This window comes from Esox lucius, chromosome 5 (genome assembly GCF_011004845.1).
Source record: "Esox lucius isolate fEsoLuc1 chromosome 5, fEsoLuc1.pri, whole genome shotgun sequence".
Classification (NCBI taxonomy): Eukaryota; Metazoa; Chordata; class Actinopteri; order Esociformes; family Esocidae; genus Esox; species Esox lucius.
In genome coordinates, this window is record NC_047573.1 from 30,982,459 (window position 1) to 31,000,584 (window position 18,126).

Genomic DNA, 18,126 nt, shown 5'->3' on the forward strand with positions numbered 1-18,126 from the left:
AAGACACTGAAGAAGGTTTGGTAACCAAAATGTTATGCGGAACAAGATTATCAGTAAAAACTTCAGTGCTTTACGGGAGTGCTGTCCTATCCTTGCTTGTCCTACTATAGATGAGTATTCATCACTAGATGCAATAAGCTTATATATAAACAAAAAGTGATGAGTTGATTGCTTGTCTACTTTTTATTGGTATAAAGGTTGACATGAAGACATTTGTACATAATAGGTATGATACATCAGTGTTGATTTTCAGCCTTCTCACCTACTTCTGCTTCTCCCAGATATGTGGTCCAACAATTCCAAGAGAATGTAAAACCATGACAACATACAATGGCATGTGTCTGGAAATGTACACAAATTGTAATGTTTTCATTGGATCCTCTGTGCATTCATCTCTAAAAGGTAATATAAAGCAATAATGATTGGTTGAGTAAAACTAAAATGCAGGACTTTATCTGACAGTACAACAGGTATGAAAGTTTAAATTTTCCTTGCATAATTCCTGATGAAATAAAATCAAAACAATAAAAAGATATGTTAACTTTGTATTTCCTCCATTGATAAAACTGATTTTTGTTTACATCTTGGCCAGAATGTCCTGGGCAAATGGACATAGCCTTTCTTTTGGATGGTTCAGGCAGTATTATCACGGCAGATTTTAATCAAATGAAAGCATTTGTAAAAAATCTGATCCGTGAATTTCTCAAAGGGGATGTCCAGGTAAGACGAGTTTTTAAACATGCCATTATATTAAAGGGGCATTTCACCATAGCACAAGTAATATATGTACCAATGGATTTTTTTTTTTGCAATGATACACAAGATTGCCTAAACCCAATCTTGCACATTTGAAATAGAATTTTGTGGTAGAATCTACTTTCTATGTATTGGTATTGTCACAGTTCGGGAGGCAGGACACAAGCACAGAGTGGTGGTTGAAATCCACACCTTTAATACGGCGCAAAGAAACAAAAACAAACTGGCAACAATGGCAAAATGCACATGGAATAGACAGAAACAATAATCTACACCAAGTGGGGAAGAAGGATGGACTAAATAGGATCCCCAATTGGAGGCAACGATGTACAGCTGCCTCCAATTGGGGAGAACAAAAAATAAATAAATGGGCCCCAGCCCAGGGCAGAGATGGCTAGGAGCATAGCCAGGACCTGACAGGTATGTCCATAATAAAACAAAGGTTTCTGAATTAAGCGAATGAAGCGGATAAGCAGATAAGCGGATGAAGATGAGATGTTTCTGAATTAATAGCAAACATAGATACCGCAGCTGTAATAAAAGTTACATCTGAGAAAACTATACATTTAATTTCATGAAAATTTTTCTTTTTAAACAGTAGTTTATATTTCAAACACCAACGTTGATCATGTGGTGTCCTGTGCCTGATTGTAGTAACTATAAGCTATGCAGAAAAATGCTCGGTCATGGTTTGTTTGCTTGGGGCCACTGCCGGAAGTGCACCCATAAGTAACTACAACTGATCTCACAGGAAAATATAACGTTCGCATTTACCAAACATACCAACAAAAAAGAACAATAACGCCTGCACTACCATTCAAATATTTCGGGGTTGCTCAAATTAATCAGAAATTGAGTGTAGTCATTGTTAATGTTGTAAATGACTGACGTAGCTGGACATTTTATATTAAATATCTACGCAGGCATACCGAGGCCCATTATCAGCAACAATCACTCCTGTGTTCAAATGGCATGTTGCGTTTGCTAATCATTTTAAAGGCTAATTTATCATTATGAAACCCCTTTTACGATAATGTTAGCACTCTTGAAAGCTATTGTGCTATTAAAAGAAACAATACACTGGCCTTTAGACTAGTTCGGTATCTTTAACAACAGCGTTTGTGGGATCGATTACAGATTCAAAATGGCCAGAAACAAAGAACTTTCTTCTGAAATTCGTCAGTCTATTCTTGTTCTGAGAAATGTAGGCTATTTAATGCGAGAAATTGCCAAGAAACTGAAGATCTCGTACAATGATGTGTACTACTCCCTTCACAGAACAGCGCAAACGGTCAATAACCAGAATAGAACAAGGAGTGGGAGGCCCAACTGAGTAAGAGGACAAATACATTAGAGTGTTGAGTTTGAGAAACAAACACCTCACAGGCAGTGGTGTTGGAACCAGGAGAAAATGGGTGCTAAGTACAGTTGTGCTAAAAGGTTTGTATACCCTTGGAAAATTGGTAATGAATGGACCATTTGTAATGAAAACATGAATGAGCAGGCAAAACACATCTTTTATTTCTTATGGGATTCACATTCAACTGTAGGTCATAACAGAATGCCACAATCATAAAACAAAACATGGCAACAAAGAAAAAAAAAACTGACCTCTGTTCAAAAGTCTAAATATCCTTATTTCTTAATACTGTGTATTGCCCACTAGCATCAATGACAGCATGCAGTCTTTTGTAATAGTTGTCTATGAGGCCCCGAATTCTTGCAGGTGGTATAGGTGCACATTCTTCTTGGCAAAATGCCTCCAGGTCATGCAAAGTGTTTGGCTCGATGATATTGAGGTCAGGAGACTGTGATGGCTACTCCAGAACCTTCACCTTTTTCTATTGTAACCACTGGAGAGTCAACTTGGCTTTGTGTTTAGGTCATTGTCGTGCTGGAAAGTCCAAGACCGTCCCATGCACAGCTTTCGTGCAGAAGAATGCAAATTGTCTGCCAGTATTTGCTGATAACATGCTGCATTCACCTTGCCATCAATTTTCACAAGATTCCCTGTGCCTTTAGAGCTCCCACACCCCCAAAACATCAGTGAGCCATGTTGTGGAAATTCTTGCACTGAGGTCGTCCTATACATGTATAAATGGGTTACTAGTTAACGTTGCCGAGAGGGATCTGGTGTTTGCCTAGGAGACATCCTTGACCGGCACCAGCGGATTAGAGGGTTACAAATAAATCAGTAAATGTGTATAACAATTTCGTGTCTCTGTTAATTGTCCAGACAATTGTCCAGGTCTCCTCAGGAGTTGAGAAGGATAAGGTGGGGGGACAGCTCGCCCTTTGGGTAAAAAGCCTATGTGACACAAAACGGATGGGCAACAACTTAACACACCCCCTTTAACTGTAATAAATACGGAATGTTCATGTTTTGAGTCAGAGACTCCTCGGACGATTATGTTTGTAAGCCTTTGACGCGTCTCTCTTATTTGCAAATAATTAATAAAATGGTTAACTTGTGCCAAGAGAATTTTGTCTCTGTTTCTTACTCCTTTAAGAGGGTTGATCGATTGAATTACCATCACAGCCACCACCATGCTTCACAGTGGGATGGTATTCTGTTCACTATATGCCTTGTTGACCCCTCTCCAAACATAGCGCTTATGGTTGTGACCATAAAGCTCTAATTTGGTCTCGTCCCTTTACAGTGTGCCAGAATGTGTGAGGTGTGTCAATGTGTTGTCGGGCATATTGTAACCAGACTTTTTTGTGGCATTGTGGCAACTCGACCATGCAGCTCATTTTTGTTCAAGAATTGTCGTATTGTGCTCCTTGAAACAACCACACCCTATTTTTCCAGAGCAGCCTGTATTTCTCCTGAGGATACCTGTGGGTTTTTCTTTGTAACCCAAAAAAGTCCTCTGGCTGTTTTGGCTGAAAACCTTCTTGGTCGACCTGACCTTGGCTTGGTATCAAGAGATCCTGACATTTTCAACTTCTTAATAAGTGATTGAACAGTAATGACTGGCATTTGCAAGGCTTTGAATATCTTTTTATATCCTTTTCCATCTTTATAAAGTTCCATCATCTTGTTATGCAGGTCTTTTGAAAGTTATTTTCTATTCACCCATCGCTCAGTATCTAGCCTGCTCTGTGCATCCACGTAAGAGCTAACAAACTCATTTTATACACAGACACTAATTGCAATTTAAAAAGCCACAGGTGTGGGAAATTCACCTTTAATTGCCATTTTCACCATATGTGTTTGAAACTTTCAAGGATATGCAAACTTTTGATTAGGGCCATTTGGGTCATTTCTGTAATCAATATGATTTAAAAAGGAGCTAAATAACTATGTGATAATAAATGGCTTAATTTGACCACTATCCTTAAATAAAAAACAGTATTTTTGCATGATCAGTCATATTTTCAAAATGAATGGCAACATTTCACAATTTCTGCCAGGGTATGCAAACTTATGAGCACAACTGTATATAAGGCCTTAACGTGTAGAGGGGCCCTCAAATTTCTCCTCAGAGACTGCATATGTACTGGTCTCAGAATTTTGTTATTCAGCCCTGCTCACAGGTCCTCTCCTGGCATTTTCATTAAATATTACTGGCAAAACACCAGTCTCAATGTCAACAGTGGACAAGAGGTGACTCCGGGATGCTGGGCTTCTAGGCAGAGTTGCAAAGAAAATTCCATATCTCAGGCTGGCCAATAAAGGGAAAAGATTATGATGGACAAAAGAACATAAACACTGGACAGAAGAATATTGGAAAAATGTGTTATGGACAGATAAAATCAATGTTGGTCTTGTTTGAATCACAAAGAACATTTGTGAGAAGCACACCAAATGAAAAGATGCTGGAGAAGTTCTGGACACCATGTGTCAAGCATGGTGAAAGCAATGTGATGGTCTCGAGGTGTTTTGGTTCTGGTAAAGCGGGTGATTTGTACATGGTAAAAGGGATCTTGAAGAAGGAAGGCTATAACTCCATTTTAGAATGCCATGCCACATCCTATGGACGACATTTGATTGGTGCTAATTTCAGCCAGCAACAATAATTTCAGCCAGGACAATGACCCAAACTATGCAAGAACTGTTTAGGGAAGAAGCAGTCAGCTGGTATTCTGTCTATAATGAAGTGACCAGCACAGTCACCGGATCTCAGCCCTATTGAACTGTTATGGGAGCAGGTTGACTGTATGGTATTAAAGAAGTCATGATATGAAGCCAATCCAACTTTTGGGAGGTGCATCAGGAAGCATGGGGTGAAATCTCTTCAGATTACCTTTACAAATGGACAAGTAGAATGTCAATGGTCTGCAAGGCTGTAACTGCTGCAAATGGAGGATTCTAAGACAAAATTTGATCCCCTCCAACAATATATCACTGTAAACATAACTATGTAATTTCAATAATATTAATAACATGCAATGAAAGCACTTCCACTGACTACAGAAACATAATAGCGCCTTTTTACGTTTCCAAGTTTGCAACCCCCCGCCCTTTGCCTCACAATGGTTTGATCCACTGCCCCTCGAGCCCTCAGCAGTGGCAATTCATGCAGTTAACTAGGTCGAACAAGGGATATGTTACACATTTGTAACCATCACCAGTCTTGATTTTCACTGCATTAAATTACAGGTCAAACTTTGTTTGTTAGCTAGCAGTTTGCTGATGTTTGCTTGCTAGCTACAGTAACATCAACCAGTGTTTGCAGCTGTTTGAATTTGAATCAATGAAAGAAGCTTTTTAGCTGGCAAGGTGACTGTGTACATGTCAACCATCTGAAAGGCACTCAATGCACGTAACTAACGTGAGGTTAATCCAGTCAGTTTGTTTTATGTTGTTATGGGTCATACACACAATAGCTGAATTTGCAGAGCTACAGAGCAAGAGTAGGGAAACATCCTTTTAATGTTCTCAGTAAAACAAAACAACAGGAGAGTCACAACCGCAAACTTAGGCACATGGCACAAACACTAGTGAAAGCTCCAGCCCGGAGCAGGATGTGGAGGCTTTGAAACCAGAGCAGGACATAGTGCTGGGACAGGAGGATGCTCCGCCCCCAGAGCCGGATTTGGCGCAAACTCCGATGGAGGCTCCGCTTCTGTAGCAGGAATGGGCACTGGAGCGGGAGTATGCTCTGCCCTCTGAAGTAGGACGGGGTGCCAGAGCGGAGCAAGAATGTGGCAACGGCAGGGGCATGTCAGAACACCACTCCGGAGGTGTTGGCAGCAAATGCTTGTCTTCCCACCCCTCCAGGGGTGGTAGCATGAGCCTCTCTTCGAGCCAATCCTGAGGTGGTGGCGGTAGTTGCTCGGCGTCCCACTGGTGTTTCCGGGCTGGGGAACAGCACTGGCAGCTCCAGGCTGGGTATCGGCACAGGAGCCCTGGTGCGAGGTGTCAGCACAGGAGGTACCAGACTGGGGAACAGCACTGGAAACTGGGGAGTGGAATAGGAGCCCTGGTACTAGATGCCGGCACTTGAGGCTCAGGGCGGGGGAGCAGCACTGGAGGCACAGGGCAGGGGACCGGCACTGGAGGCTCAGGCTGGGGAACCAGCACTGGGATCGGGACAGTAGGCCTGACTGGGTGTGTCTCCTCAGACGTTCCAGCCAAGTCCTCCACCACCTGACTTTCTCCTCCAGATGCTGGTCAAAGAAACCCTGAAGTGCGCCTCCATCCTCCTCCCACTTCTTGTACCTGGTGTGCAGGGTCCGTCCAGGAGCCCCCACGATTTGGGACACGGGAGCTCCTCATCGTCATCCTCCGATGACTCTCTGTACTCCTGCTCCCATGGTTGCAGGGGCTCTTCCTCCTGTCCCTGCGACAGCTCCCCCCCAAAGAACATTTGGGGCTTTCTCCTGGCTGGTCACCATCATTGTAGGCCCAGGGCTGGCTGCATGGCCAAATACAAGCCAAATACACTCTGAGGTTCAGCATAGCGTCCATCCCCTACTGGATCGACTGACAATGGGTGTTCATAACAAGCAGTATTTAATTTGCTTGCTAGCTTGTTTGCACTCACATACGTACAGCAGAGCATGGCCAAGTAAATGTTGCTTGCATAATGTATTTTCCCTGTGAAAATTCCACTTCAAAGCCATTTGTACTCTATTTAGAACAGCAGGGAAATGGTCCGATGTGGTAAATGGTCCGATGTTAGCAGCAAAAGCCATATCACAGACTGGCAAATAAAAATACAAGTTTAAGAGGGGCAAAAGAACACAGGCACTGGTTAGAGGAAGAAGTCTGCCTAGAAGGCCAGCGACTCCTGAAGTCGCCTCTTCACTGTTGACATTGAGACTGCTGTTTTGGTGGGTACCATTCAATTAAGCTGCCAGATGAGGACCTGGGAGGCATCTGTTTATCAAACTAGACACTGTAATGTATTTGTCATCATTATCATCATCATCATCATCTTCCGCTTATCCGGGGCGGGGTCGCGGGGGCAGCAGTCTAAGCAGAGATGCCCAGACTTCCCTCTTCCTAGACACTTCCTGCAGCTCTTCCGGGGGGACACCGAGGTGTTCCCAGGCCAGCCAGGAGACATAGTCCCTCCAGCATGTCCTAGTTCTTCCCCGGGGTCTCCTCTCGGTGGGACGGGCCCGGAACACCTTCCCAGGAAGGCGTTCTGGAGGCATCCGAAACAGATGCCCAAGCCACCTCAGCTGACCCCTCTCGATGTGGAGGAGCAGCGGCTCTACTCTGAGCTCCTCCCGGGTGACCGAGCTTCTCACCCTATCTCTAAGGGATCGCCCAGCCACCCTGCGGAGAAAGCTCATTTTGGCCGCCTTTATCCGGGATCTTGTCCTTTCGGTCATGACTCAAAGCTCATGACCATAGGTGAGATTAGGAACGTAGATTGACCAGGAAATCGAGAGCGTCGCCTTGCGGCTCAGCTCTTTCTTCACCACGACAGACCGATACATCAACCGCATTACTGCAGAAGCTGCATCGATCCGTCTGTCAATCTCCCGTTCCATCCATCCCTCACTTGTGAACAAGACCCCTAAAAACTTAAACTCCTCCACTTGAGGCAGGCACTCTCCACCAACCTGAAGTGGGCAAGCCACCCTTTTCCGATTGAGGACCATGGCCTCGGATTTCTCATCCCCACTGCTTCACACTCGGCTGCAAACCGTCCCAGTGCATGCTGAAGGTTCTGGTTTGAAGGGGCCTACACAACAACATAATCCGCAAAGAGCATAGACGAAATCGCGTGGTCCCCAAACCTGACACCCTCCGGCCCCTGGCTGTGCCTAGAAATTCTGTCCATAAAAAATACGAACAGAACCGGCGACAAAGGGCAGCCCTGCCAGAGTCAAACATGCACTGGGAACAAGTCTGACTTACTGCCGGCAAAGGACCCAGGACCCCATATTCCCGAAGCACTCTCCACAGGATGCAGCGAGGGACACAGTCGAATGCCTTCTCCAAATCCACAGAACACATGTGGATTGGTTGGGCGAACTCCCATGAACCCTCCAACACCCCGTAGAGGGTATAGAGCTGGTCCAGTGTTCCACGGCCCGGACGAAAACCACACTGTTCCTCCTGAATCCGAGGTTCTACTATCGGCCGTATTCTCCTCTGCAGAACCCTGGCATAGACTTTCCCGGGGAGGCTGAGAAGTGTGATCCCCCTATAGTTGGAACACACCCTCTGGTCCCCCTTCTTAAAAATAGGGACCACCACCCCTGTCTGCCATCCCAGAGGCACTGTCCCCGACTGCCATGCGATGTTGCACAGGCTTGTCAGCCAAGACAGCCCCACAACATCCAGAGACTTGAGGTACTCAGGGCAGATGTCATCCACACCCGGTGCCTTGCCACCGAGGAGTTTCTTGACCACCTCTGTGACTTCAGCCCGGGTGATGGACGAGTCCACCTCTGAGCCCTCATCCTCTGCTTCCTCAATGGAAGACGTGATGGCGGGATTGAGGAGATCCTCGAAGTACTCCTTCCACTGCCCGACGACATACCCAGTTGAGGTCAACAGCTGCCCACCTCTACTGTAAACAGCATTGGTAGGGCACTATTTCCCTCTCCTGAGGCGCTGGATGGTTTGCCAGAATCTCTTCGAGGCCAGCCGATAGTCCTTCTCCATGGCCTCACCGAACTCCTCCCAGGCCCGAGTTTTTGCCTCCACAACCACCCGGGCTGCAGTCCGCTTGGCCAGCCGGTACCCGTCAGTTGCCTCAGGAGTCCCCTCGACAGGCACCAGAGACCTTACGGCCAAAGCTCAGAGCAGCCGCTTTGACAATGGCGGTGGAGAACATGGTCCACTCGGACTCAATATCTCCAGCCTCCCTCGGGATCCAGTCGAAGCTCTGCCGGAGGTGGGAGTTAAAGATTTCTCTGACAGGAGACTCGGCCAGACGTTCCCAGCAGACCCTTACAGTACGCTTGGGCCTGCCAAGTCTGTCCAGCTTCTTCCCCCACCATCGGATCCAACTCACCACCAGGTGGTGATTAGTTGACAGCTCCGCCCCTCTCTTCACCCGAGTGTCCAAGCCATACGGCCGCAGGTCAGATGAAACGACAAAGTCGATCATCGACCTGTGGCCTAGGGTGTCCTGGTGCCACGTGCACTGATTGACACCCTTATGCTTGAACATGGTGTTTGTTATGGACAAACTGTGACTAGCACAGTAGTCCAATAACTAAACATTGCTTGGGTTCAGATCAGGGGGGCCGTTCCTCCCAATCACGCCCCTCTAGGTGTCACTGTCGTTGAAGTCCCCCAGTAGAACGATAGAGTCCCCAGTCGGAGCACTTTCCAGCACCCCTCCCAGAGACTCCAAGAAGGTCGGGTACTCTGCACTGCCGTTCGGCCCGTAGGCACAAACATCAGTGAGAGACCTATCCCCGACCCGTAGGCGCAGGGAAACGACCCTCTCGTTCACCGGGGTAAACTCCAACACATGGCGGCAGAGCTGGGGAGCTATAAGCAAACCCACACCACCCCGCTGCCTCTCACCATGGGCAACCCCAGAGTGGTGAAGAGTCCATCCTCTCTCAAGGAGTGTGGTTCCAGAGCCCAAGCCGTGCGTAGAGTTGATCCTGACTACCTCTAGTCGGAACCTCTCAACCTCAAGCACGATCTCAGGCTCCTTCCCCGCCAGCGAGGTGACATTCCACGTCGCTAGAGCTAGTTTCCGTGTCCAGGGATCGGGTTGTCTAGGCCCCCCCTTCGACTGCCGCCCGATCCTCTCCGCACCGGCCCCTTATGGTCCCTCCTGTGGGTGGTGAGCCCACGGGAAGGCGGCCCCACGTCGCTCCTTCGGGCTGAGCCCGGCCGGGCCCCATGGGGAAAGGCCCGGCCACCAGGCGCTCGCATACGAGCCCCAACCCCGGGCCTGGCTCCAGGGTGGGGCCCCGGCTGCGCCATACCGGGCGACGTCACGGACCTCTACATTTTTCTCATCGTTAAGGGATTTTGAACGTATTGAATGTATTTTTCCTTTTGCTCAATTGTCCACCAGGGCCTCCCAAAGCTCTTTCTATTCTGGTTAGAGACAGTTTGCGCTGCTTTGTGAAGGGAATGATAAGAATAGACTGACAATTTTCAGAAGAAAATTCTTTGTTTCTGGACATTTTTAGCCTGTAATTGATCCCACAAATACTGATGCTGAAGATACTGAATTAGTCCAAAGGCCAGTTATATTGTTTCTTTTAAGAGCTTTAAGCAGTGCTAAGATAATCACAAAATTATTTTCAAATGATCAATTCGCCCTTTCGAATGATAAACTTAATAAACACAATGTGCCATTTTTTGTGCCATTACCTGTGTGCACAATTATTAGCCAAATCGTATTCCTCAAGATATATTTTATTGTTGAACATACACAATGCTCTCAGTCAATCCAAAATATAATTGAACCTCAACCCTGAATGTACAATATAACAAAGGAAAAATTAGTTTTGATCTTTCTCAGAGAATACCTAATTTTACACAGTTGTTAGGCAACAATTAGTGAGCAGAATTATTAGGCAACTAAATGAAAAATATAATTTCTCCATCCCACATGTATATTCTCAATTTTATAGTAAGTGCAACAAAAAAGTAACACAAAATCAAATAAAATGTCTGGCCGATATAGCCACCCTTCTTTTCAATAACTGCCATGTGCCTTCCATCCATGCAGTCTGTAAGTTTCTTGATCTGTTCACGATCAACTTTCGCTGTACCAGCAACCACAGCCTCCCAAATGCTGTTCATAGAGGTGTATTGTCTTCCCTGACTGAAAATCTCACTACAAGATCTCAATAGGATTTTAGTCAGGTAAGGAAGGGGGCCAAGTCATTATTCGGAGGGTTGCATACGTCTGTGCGTGGTGGTTCTTGAAGCACTGACTCCAGCTGCAGTCCAACTTTGTGAATCTCCCCCACATTTTTTAATGGGTTTTGTTTCACAATCCTCTCCAGGGTGCGGTTATCCCTATTGCTTGTACACTTTTTTCTACCACATCTTTTCCTTCCCTTCGCCTCTCTATTAATGTGCTTGGACACAGAGCTCTGTGAACAGCTAGCCTCTTTAGCTGTGACCTTTTGTGTCTTGCCCTCCTTGTGCAAGGTGTCAATAGTCGTCTTTTGGACAGCTGTCAAGTCAGCAGTCTTCCGCATGATTGTGTTGTCTACAGAACTAGACTGAGAGACCATTTAAAGGCCTTTGCAGGTGTTTTGGGTTAATTTGCTGATTTAGAGTGTTGCCCCAGGTGTCTTCAATATTGAACCTTTTCACAATATTCAAATTTTCTGAGATACTTAATTTGGGGTTTTCATTAGTTGTCAGTTATAATCATCAAAATAAAAAGAAATAAACACTTGAAATATATCAGTCTGTGTGGAATTAATGTATACATTATACAAGTTTCACTGAAATAAATCAACTTGTTGATTATATTCAAATTTTATGACCAGCACCTGTAGATATGGGACTTCAGTTTCAGTCCATCTTCAATCCGAAAAGGTCCAACTACCTCATCCTTAATGATAGCAGCCAATACCAGTACCCCTCTTCCACCTTGCTGGCACCTGACTTGAAGTGGTTTTCATGTCCATTAGTGATTCAGCCACTGGCCCATCCATCTGGTCCATCAAGAGTCACTCTCATTTCATCTGTCCATAAAACCTTTGAAAAATCTGTCTTCTGGTATTTCTTTGCCCAATCTATATGCTTTAACGTGTGAAACTTATTCAGTGGTGGTCTTCAACCTTCTTGACCTTGGCCATGTCTCTGAGCACTTGACACCTTGTACTTCTGGACTACCCAGGTAGGTTGCAGTTCTGGAATATGGTGGCCCTGGAGGATAATGGGTTCCTGGTTGCTTCATGTTTAATTCTTCTTTTGCAGTTAATTTGCGTCTTTTCTTCTCCATGCGTTTTTGGCACTTGACTATTCACAACAAAATGTTTGAGTGTCTGGTGGTCACGCCTCATTAGTTTAGCTATTTCAGGAGTGTTGCATCCATCTGAAATGCATTGTACAATTCATGACTTTTCAGTGTCAGTTAAATCTCTTTTTTGGTCCATTTTACCTGAGGTCATGAAACTGCCTAATAATTATGCCCACCTTGATATAAGGTGTTATTCACTGTTTCCTCAAAACATAAACACATATCACCTGAAAATGATTCAATCCAATGAGCATTCAAGTTGATATGGTTTGGAGTTGGAAAATGTGCATAGAAATAATAATACGATCAGAATACTCACTCAATAATTGTGCACGCAGTGTAGATATACCAATGAAAATCATTAATTTCCAGCTACAATAGTCATTTATGACATAAAAAATGTCTACACTGTTTAAATACTTGTTCACATACAAACTTCACATACTAAAACTGATAATGATGTGAAAAACACAACATGTACCTAAATATGTGATCATAATTTTTTAGTTAGGCATTGTTGGTGAAAATAGAACATGTCATTTTTATTCTTCTTTACAGTTTGCAATTGCCCAGTATTCAAATAATTGCAAGATTCATTTTGACTTCAATGATTTTCCATTTGGATCGTGGGAAAATAAAATTAATGGAATTGGTCAAATAAGTGGAGGGACATTTACAGCAAGAGCCATCAAAAAAGTTGTGTAAGTTAACTAAATATTAATATATGTACAGTTTAGGTACTGTTCATATTCTTAAAGGGGCATGTTATTATTTTCTGTGTAGCTCGCAATATTTATTTAATCTAATCTATATTACTTTCTAATCTTTAAGCAAAAATGTATTTTCAATTAACGGTGGATCTCGACCAATGGCTAAAAAGGTCTTGATAGTCATTACAGATGGAAACTCCCATGACAGCATTGGTCTGGATAAAGCAGCCTATGAAGCTGAATCCAAAATGATTATTCGATTTGCCATTGGGGTAAGTAATTTATCTTGCCATAAATTTGCTTGCTCTAATATTATACAAAAACTTTCATATTTATAGTAGTAGTGTGTTATGGAAATTTTGAACTAAGGTACATTTGACAAATGTCTGTCTTTCCATTTGGCTGATATGTAGATCTTTACTTTGATTGTGACACACATGTCTGTATAATATCAGAGGATTAACAGGTATTTGGGCCATGTCCTCCTGCCTAGAAGAAGGGTGTCAGTCTTTTGTTCCTCAGGAATGTGGTCCTTGGGGGGAGTAAGCTCAGTTGGCCCCTTTGGGTAAACACTACAGTAAACATTATGGCAGGAAGGTTAAGGTGGGGGAAGATAGCATTTGACTTGTGTGATAGAACAAAGGGAAAGGTGTTTGATTGACATGAGACAGATGGCAGCATCTTACCACACCCCTTTTTCCTATGTGATATATATGGTTGAATGAGCTATATTGAGTTAGAGACTCCTCAGACGATTATGTGTGTGTAAGCGGTTGACGCGTCTGTCATAATAGTCTCTGTGCATAATAGTTAATAAAACGGTTATAATGTACAAAGAGAACTTTGACTCAGTGTCCCTTACTCCGAGTGTCGATACATGGAATTACCATCACAAGTGTATGTGGTGTGACAAGCTAGTTTACAGTGATTGTAATGTTAATTAAATGAAGAGACCTATTCTGAGACTTTGAAGTTGACTCTGCAATAGTTCCTGCTTAGTGGAGCAATAGGTAACATTAGTTTGTGGGTGACAGTTGATTTTATTAGAGGGTCCCTGGTTGAAGCGCATCTTGAGGTAAGCAGAGGGACGGATATACCATAATTCCATTGTTAAAGGGTTTTGAGTCATGTGTGACCCTGTGCAGCTCAGTTGGCACAACAAACTGTTTAAAAAATATATTGTCATACTAATGGATTTCCACAGGTGGGGGCTGTCTTTTCATCAAAACATGGAAGAGGAGAGTTAGAAACAATTGCCTCCTCTCCACCAAGTAAACACATGTTTCAAGTGGGAAGCTTCCAAGCGCTTGATCAAATCAAGGACACATTAAAGAGCAGCATTTTTTCTTTGGAAGGTATGGTTACATGAATCTGTTTGTAAACCCATCATCATGTTTAGGAGGTAGTTTATAATATAAAACCCTATTTGTAGATATGCAGTACCTGTAAACATTTTGGCACACTTCATAATTGGGAGCAAAACATACTCTATAAAATAAATATATTTGAATTTTGGTAATGTGAGCCATTTTGGTAATGTGAATGACTCAACATGTTGGGTGGTTTGGATTACGCAATCATGGGTTAAAATGACCATAAATTAGATCATCATTATCATTAGCTGGGTTGATCAAGGGTTCTGGTTTTTGGGTGTTCTTGGGGAAGGGTGTGTGTCTGTCATAAATAAGAGGTAGGTTTCCTCTTGGCCAAAGCTGAACGTTTTTAAAGATCTTCGCTTCAAATGACTGACTAAGAGCAGGAAATGGTGTGTGTCTGGTGACTAAGATGGACACCTGTTTATGTTCGATTACCTAGCTTCTAAAGTGAATCTATTTTTCAAGGATGCCTTAGATGTTTAGGATATATGTCTGGTAACTAGAATAGAGATCTGTTTTTGGGTTGATTACCCTTAGGCTACATCTAAAGTGAATCAGCCTTTTCAAAGAGGTTATTCTTAGGACATATATTTTGAGTAATAAAAATGTTTTAACGTTTTGAGAGGGGAGTGATCATAAAAGAGCTGCCCCGTTACAAGTTTTGAAACATTTAAATAGTTTGAAAGTCATAGACAAGTAAGATTCTAGCGCCACCCAGGGGTAGCCTGTTTTCTCAATACATCTGCATGTTTGGCCGGACTTAAAATATGTCAGCTAAAAGAAATGATACATTCTGCCCAATTTTACCTGGTTTCTGATATATGCCTATACATGAAATCATTGAAATATTACCAGAATATTTAGAGCAGGAGATCAAAATTTGTGATAATACCATAAAATATTTAAAACAATTAATTAGCTATTACAGATAAATCCTACTGAAGACACACAAATCGAGCCCCTAGACCCGACATGTGTCCCGCTTTACCAAGGCATATTCTGACCTCAACTTGGAGTTTATGAATTGTTACACATGGCTAAGGCAATATTCAGAAGTAAGGATATACAGTGGATATAAAAGGTCTACACACCCCTGTTTAAATGCCAGGTTCTTGTGATGTAAAAGAATGAGACAAAGATAAATCTTCTCAGAACGTTTTACACCTTTAACGTGACCTATAACATGAAGAATTCAATTGAAAAAAAAACTGAAATCTTTGAGGGGGGAACATTTAAATTTAAAAATTCATAATAACAGCCCCAAAGCATGATGCTGCCACCACCATGCTTCCCTGTGGGTATGGTGTTCTTTGGGTGATGTGCAGTGTTTGTTTTTGCGCCAAACATACCTTTGGAATTATGGCCAGAAGGTATGTGGGAAAAACACATTTTCCCGCATGCTTTTGCGGGACTTGTTTGTTTTTGCAAACTTCAGCTGGGCTAGGATGTTAATCTTTGTAAGAAAAGGCTTCCTTCTTGCCACCCTACCCCATAGCCCATTCATATGAAAAATATGGGAGATTGTTGTCACATTTAGCACACAGCCAGTACCTGCCAGACATTCCTGCAGTTCCTTTAATGTTGCTGTAGGCCTCTTGGAAGCCTCCCTGACCAGTTTCTTCTCGTCTTTTCATTAAATGATTGGTAATGTCTCTGTTGTGCCATATTTTCTCCACTTCATGATGACTGTCTTCACTGTGTTCCATGGCATATCTAATGCTTTGGAAATTATTCTCCTGACTGAAATCTTTCAACAATGAGATCCCTCTGATGCTTTGGAAGCTCTCTGCGAACCATGGCTTTTGCTCTGAGATGGAACTAAGAAAATGTTAGAACAGCTGAACTTTATTTGTGATTAATCAAAGTCACTTTAAATGATGGCAGGTGTGTAAGGACTTGTATTTAACATGAGTTTGAATGTGATTGGTTAAATCTGAACACAGCCCCGTCCCCAGTTATAAGAGGGTGTTCACACTTATGCAACCAGGTTATTTTAAGATTTTATTTTTCATTTTTCCCTCTCGAAGATTTCAGTTTGTTTCGATTGTTCACATTATAGGTCACATAAGGAGAGGAAAAGGTTTTGACATGATTTATCTTTATCTCATTCTTTTACATCATAAAGACCTGGCATTTTAACAGAGTTGTGTAGACTTCTGTAACTCACTTAAAACATTCCTTTTGAACTTTTTGCCAGACCGGATAAGCGGAGCCGGCCTAGAATGTCTCTTACTGACTGAATGAGTGAGTCCGTCTGTCCCTGGCTGGCACCCCTTGTTAAAGAGCATAGTGGTTAGAATTGCGACTACTGAACAACAGGTCCTGTGTTCAACTCCTGTAACAGTCTAAATGCATTATGCCTGAGGTTCAGGACAGACAACAACTTCACTGGCTCTAACCTTATGTAGCTACAAAATTTTAAAGTTCTGGTGGATATTAGGATTTGTTCAGGATAGACAAACACTTCGCTGCCTATACGATTCTCTCGTCCTTTCATTTGACAAAAGTCAGCTATCGTCATCTATATTGATAGATACTCAGCCAGACAAGAACAATGTTAGAATGGACATTAAACATAAAATGACAGACTAAATCTGAGTTAGATGCTATAAGAAAGGCCATCACTAGTTTACTGTTATATTGCGACTATTTCTGGTGGAATGTGGCAACGTAATAGGTATGTCCCAATCCCTGTCCTGATCATTTTCATCCTTACTAACACACAGTGACTTAGGACTGCCCGTAACAGGAAAATAGGAGATTTTGGTATTATGACGGGAATACGTGCCCCATCAGTCTTCTGATACCATAGCAACCATGGTACTTTGAATAGTGCTCAACCTACTTTTGGCCTGTCCGTTTATTGCTGCATTGTTCCTTTGACAGAGGGGCATGGCTTTTGAATTCAACTTTAACAACAGTAATTGACCATTCCTGCTTCGTCATATATCCTCTCTTTATAGAACCTTTTAGCTGGAGGCGCTTTCGGTTCATTGTCTACTATATTACATCTTCCAAATTTAATAATGCTCTGCCATTGTTGACTTTGTATGAATAGCTCATCTGTTCTCCGAAACATATTGTTTTCCAGGTCACACCACACCTTAACAGGTATCCATCCGTACACTTGTTTTTCATTCTGTCCATCACTTATTTTCTCTGTGAAGAAAGAAATGTCAACAAAACCAGTTGGAAGCCATTTTTTCTATATATATCTATTCTGTAATGCATTCTCTCTGAAGAGCTTGATACACCATCCCATTTGATTTCAATATTTGTGTAGCCTCTTTTACCTTTCCTTATTTCAGGACATACTACATGACATAATAGTTCCCAGTCATTGATATGGTACTCAACGCCTAGTGTTGAGTCTGAATGTTCTGTTCCTGTGGATAAACTGTACAGCTTCACTTTAGACGCTGGGTAATCAAACATAAACCCAAGCATATTCCCACCATGCAAGTTGTGTTGATCTGTCAAAGACGGCACTTGAGTTCTACTGTAAACAGATTGAGGAAGCGATTCTTTGGTGCATAAAATATTTCTGGATCATATCCACTTTTCTATCTTCCAATCTACGACCTATTTCAGAAGTCAGGCTCAGTACCAAAGCCTTTTTTTTAGGCAGTCACTTGAAGCAAAGATCTTTTAAAAAACCCAATAGGAATTGAAAAAAGTTCAAGAGGAAACCAACCACTTATTTATGACACACACACACACCCTTCCCCAAGAGCCCCCAAAAACCAGACCCCTTGACCAACCCCTCCCTTCCCTTGTCCTGCCCAACACCCAGACCCCCCTTGACCCAGATCACTCTCCCTCCCATGAGAAAAACATTTTAAAAGTCATCAGACACCTATGAAAACATACAGTGCCTTGCGAAAGTATTCGGCCCCCTTGAACTTTTCGACCTTTTGC

General features: G+C 43.0%; 1 protein-coding gene across 1 annotated transcript in view; it reads left to right on the top strand.

Annotated features, from left to right (window-relative positions):
- LOC105030020 (integrin alpha-M) overlaps positions 1-18,126 on the top strand; it is a 77,919-nt gene that overhangs the window by 27,074 nt on the left and 32,719 nt on the right. Inside the window, exons 5-9 of the mRNA XM_034292089.1 lie at positions 282-402; positions 593-720; positions 12,681-12,823; positions 12,954-13,104; positions 14,037-14,187. Of these exons, the coding sequence (XP_034147980.1) occupies positions 282-402; positions 593-720; positions 12,681-12,823; positions 12,954-13,104; positions 14,037-14,187 (694 nt within the window). The remainder of the gene's footprint in view (positions 1-281; positions 403-592; positions 721-12,680; positions 12,824-12,953; positions 13,105-14,036; positions 14,188-18,126) is intronic.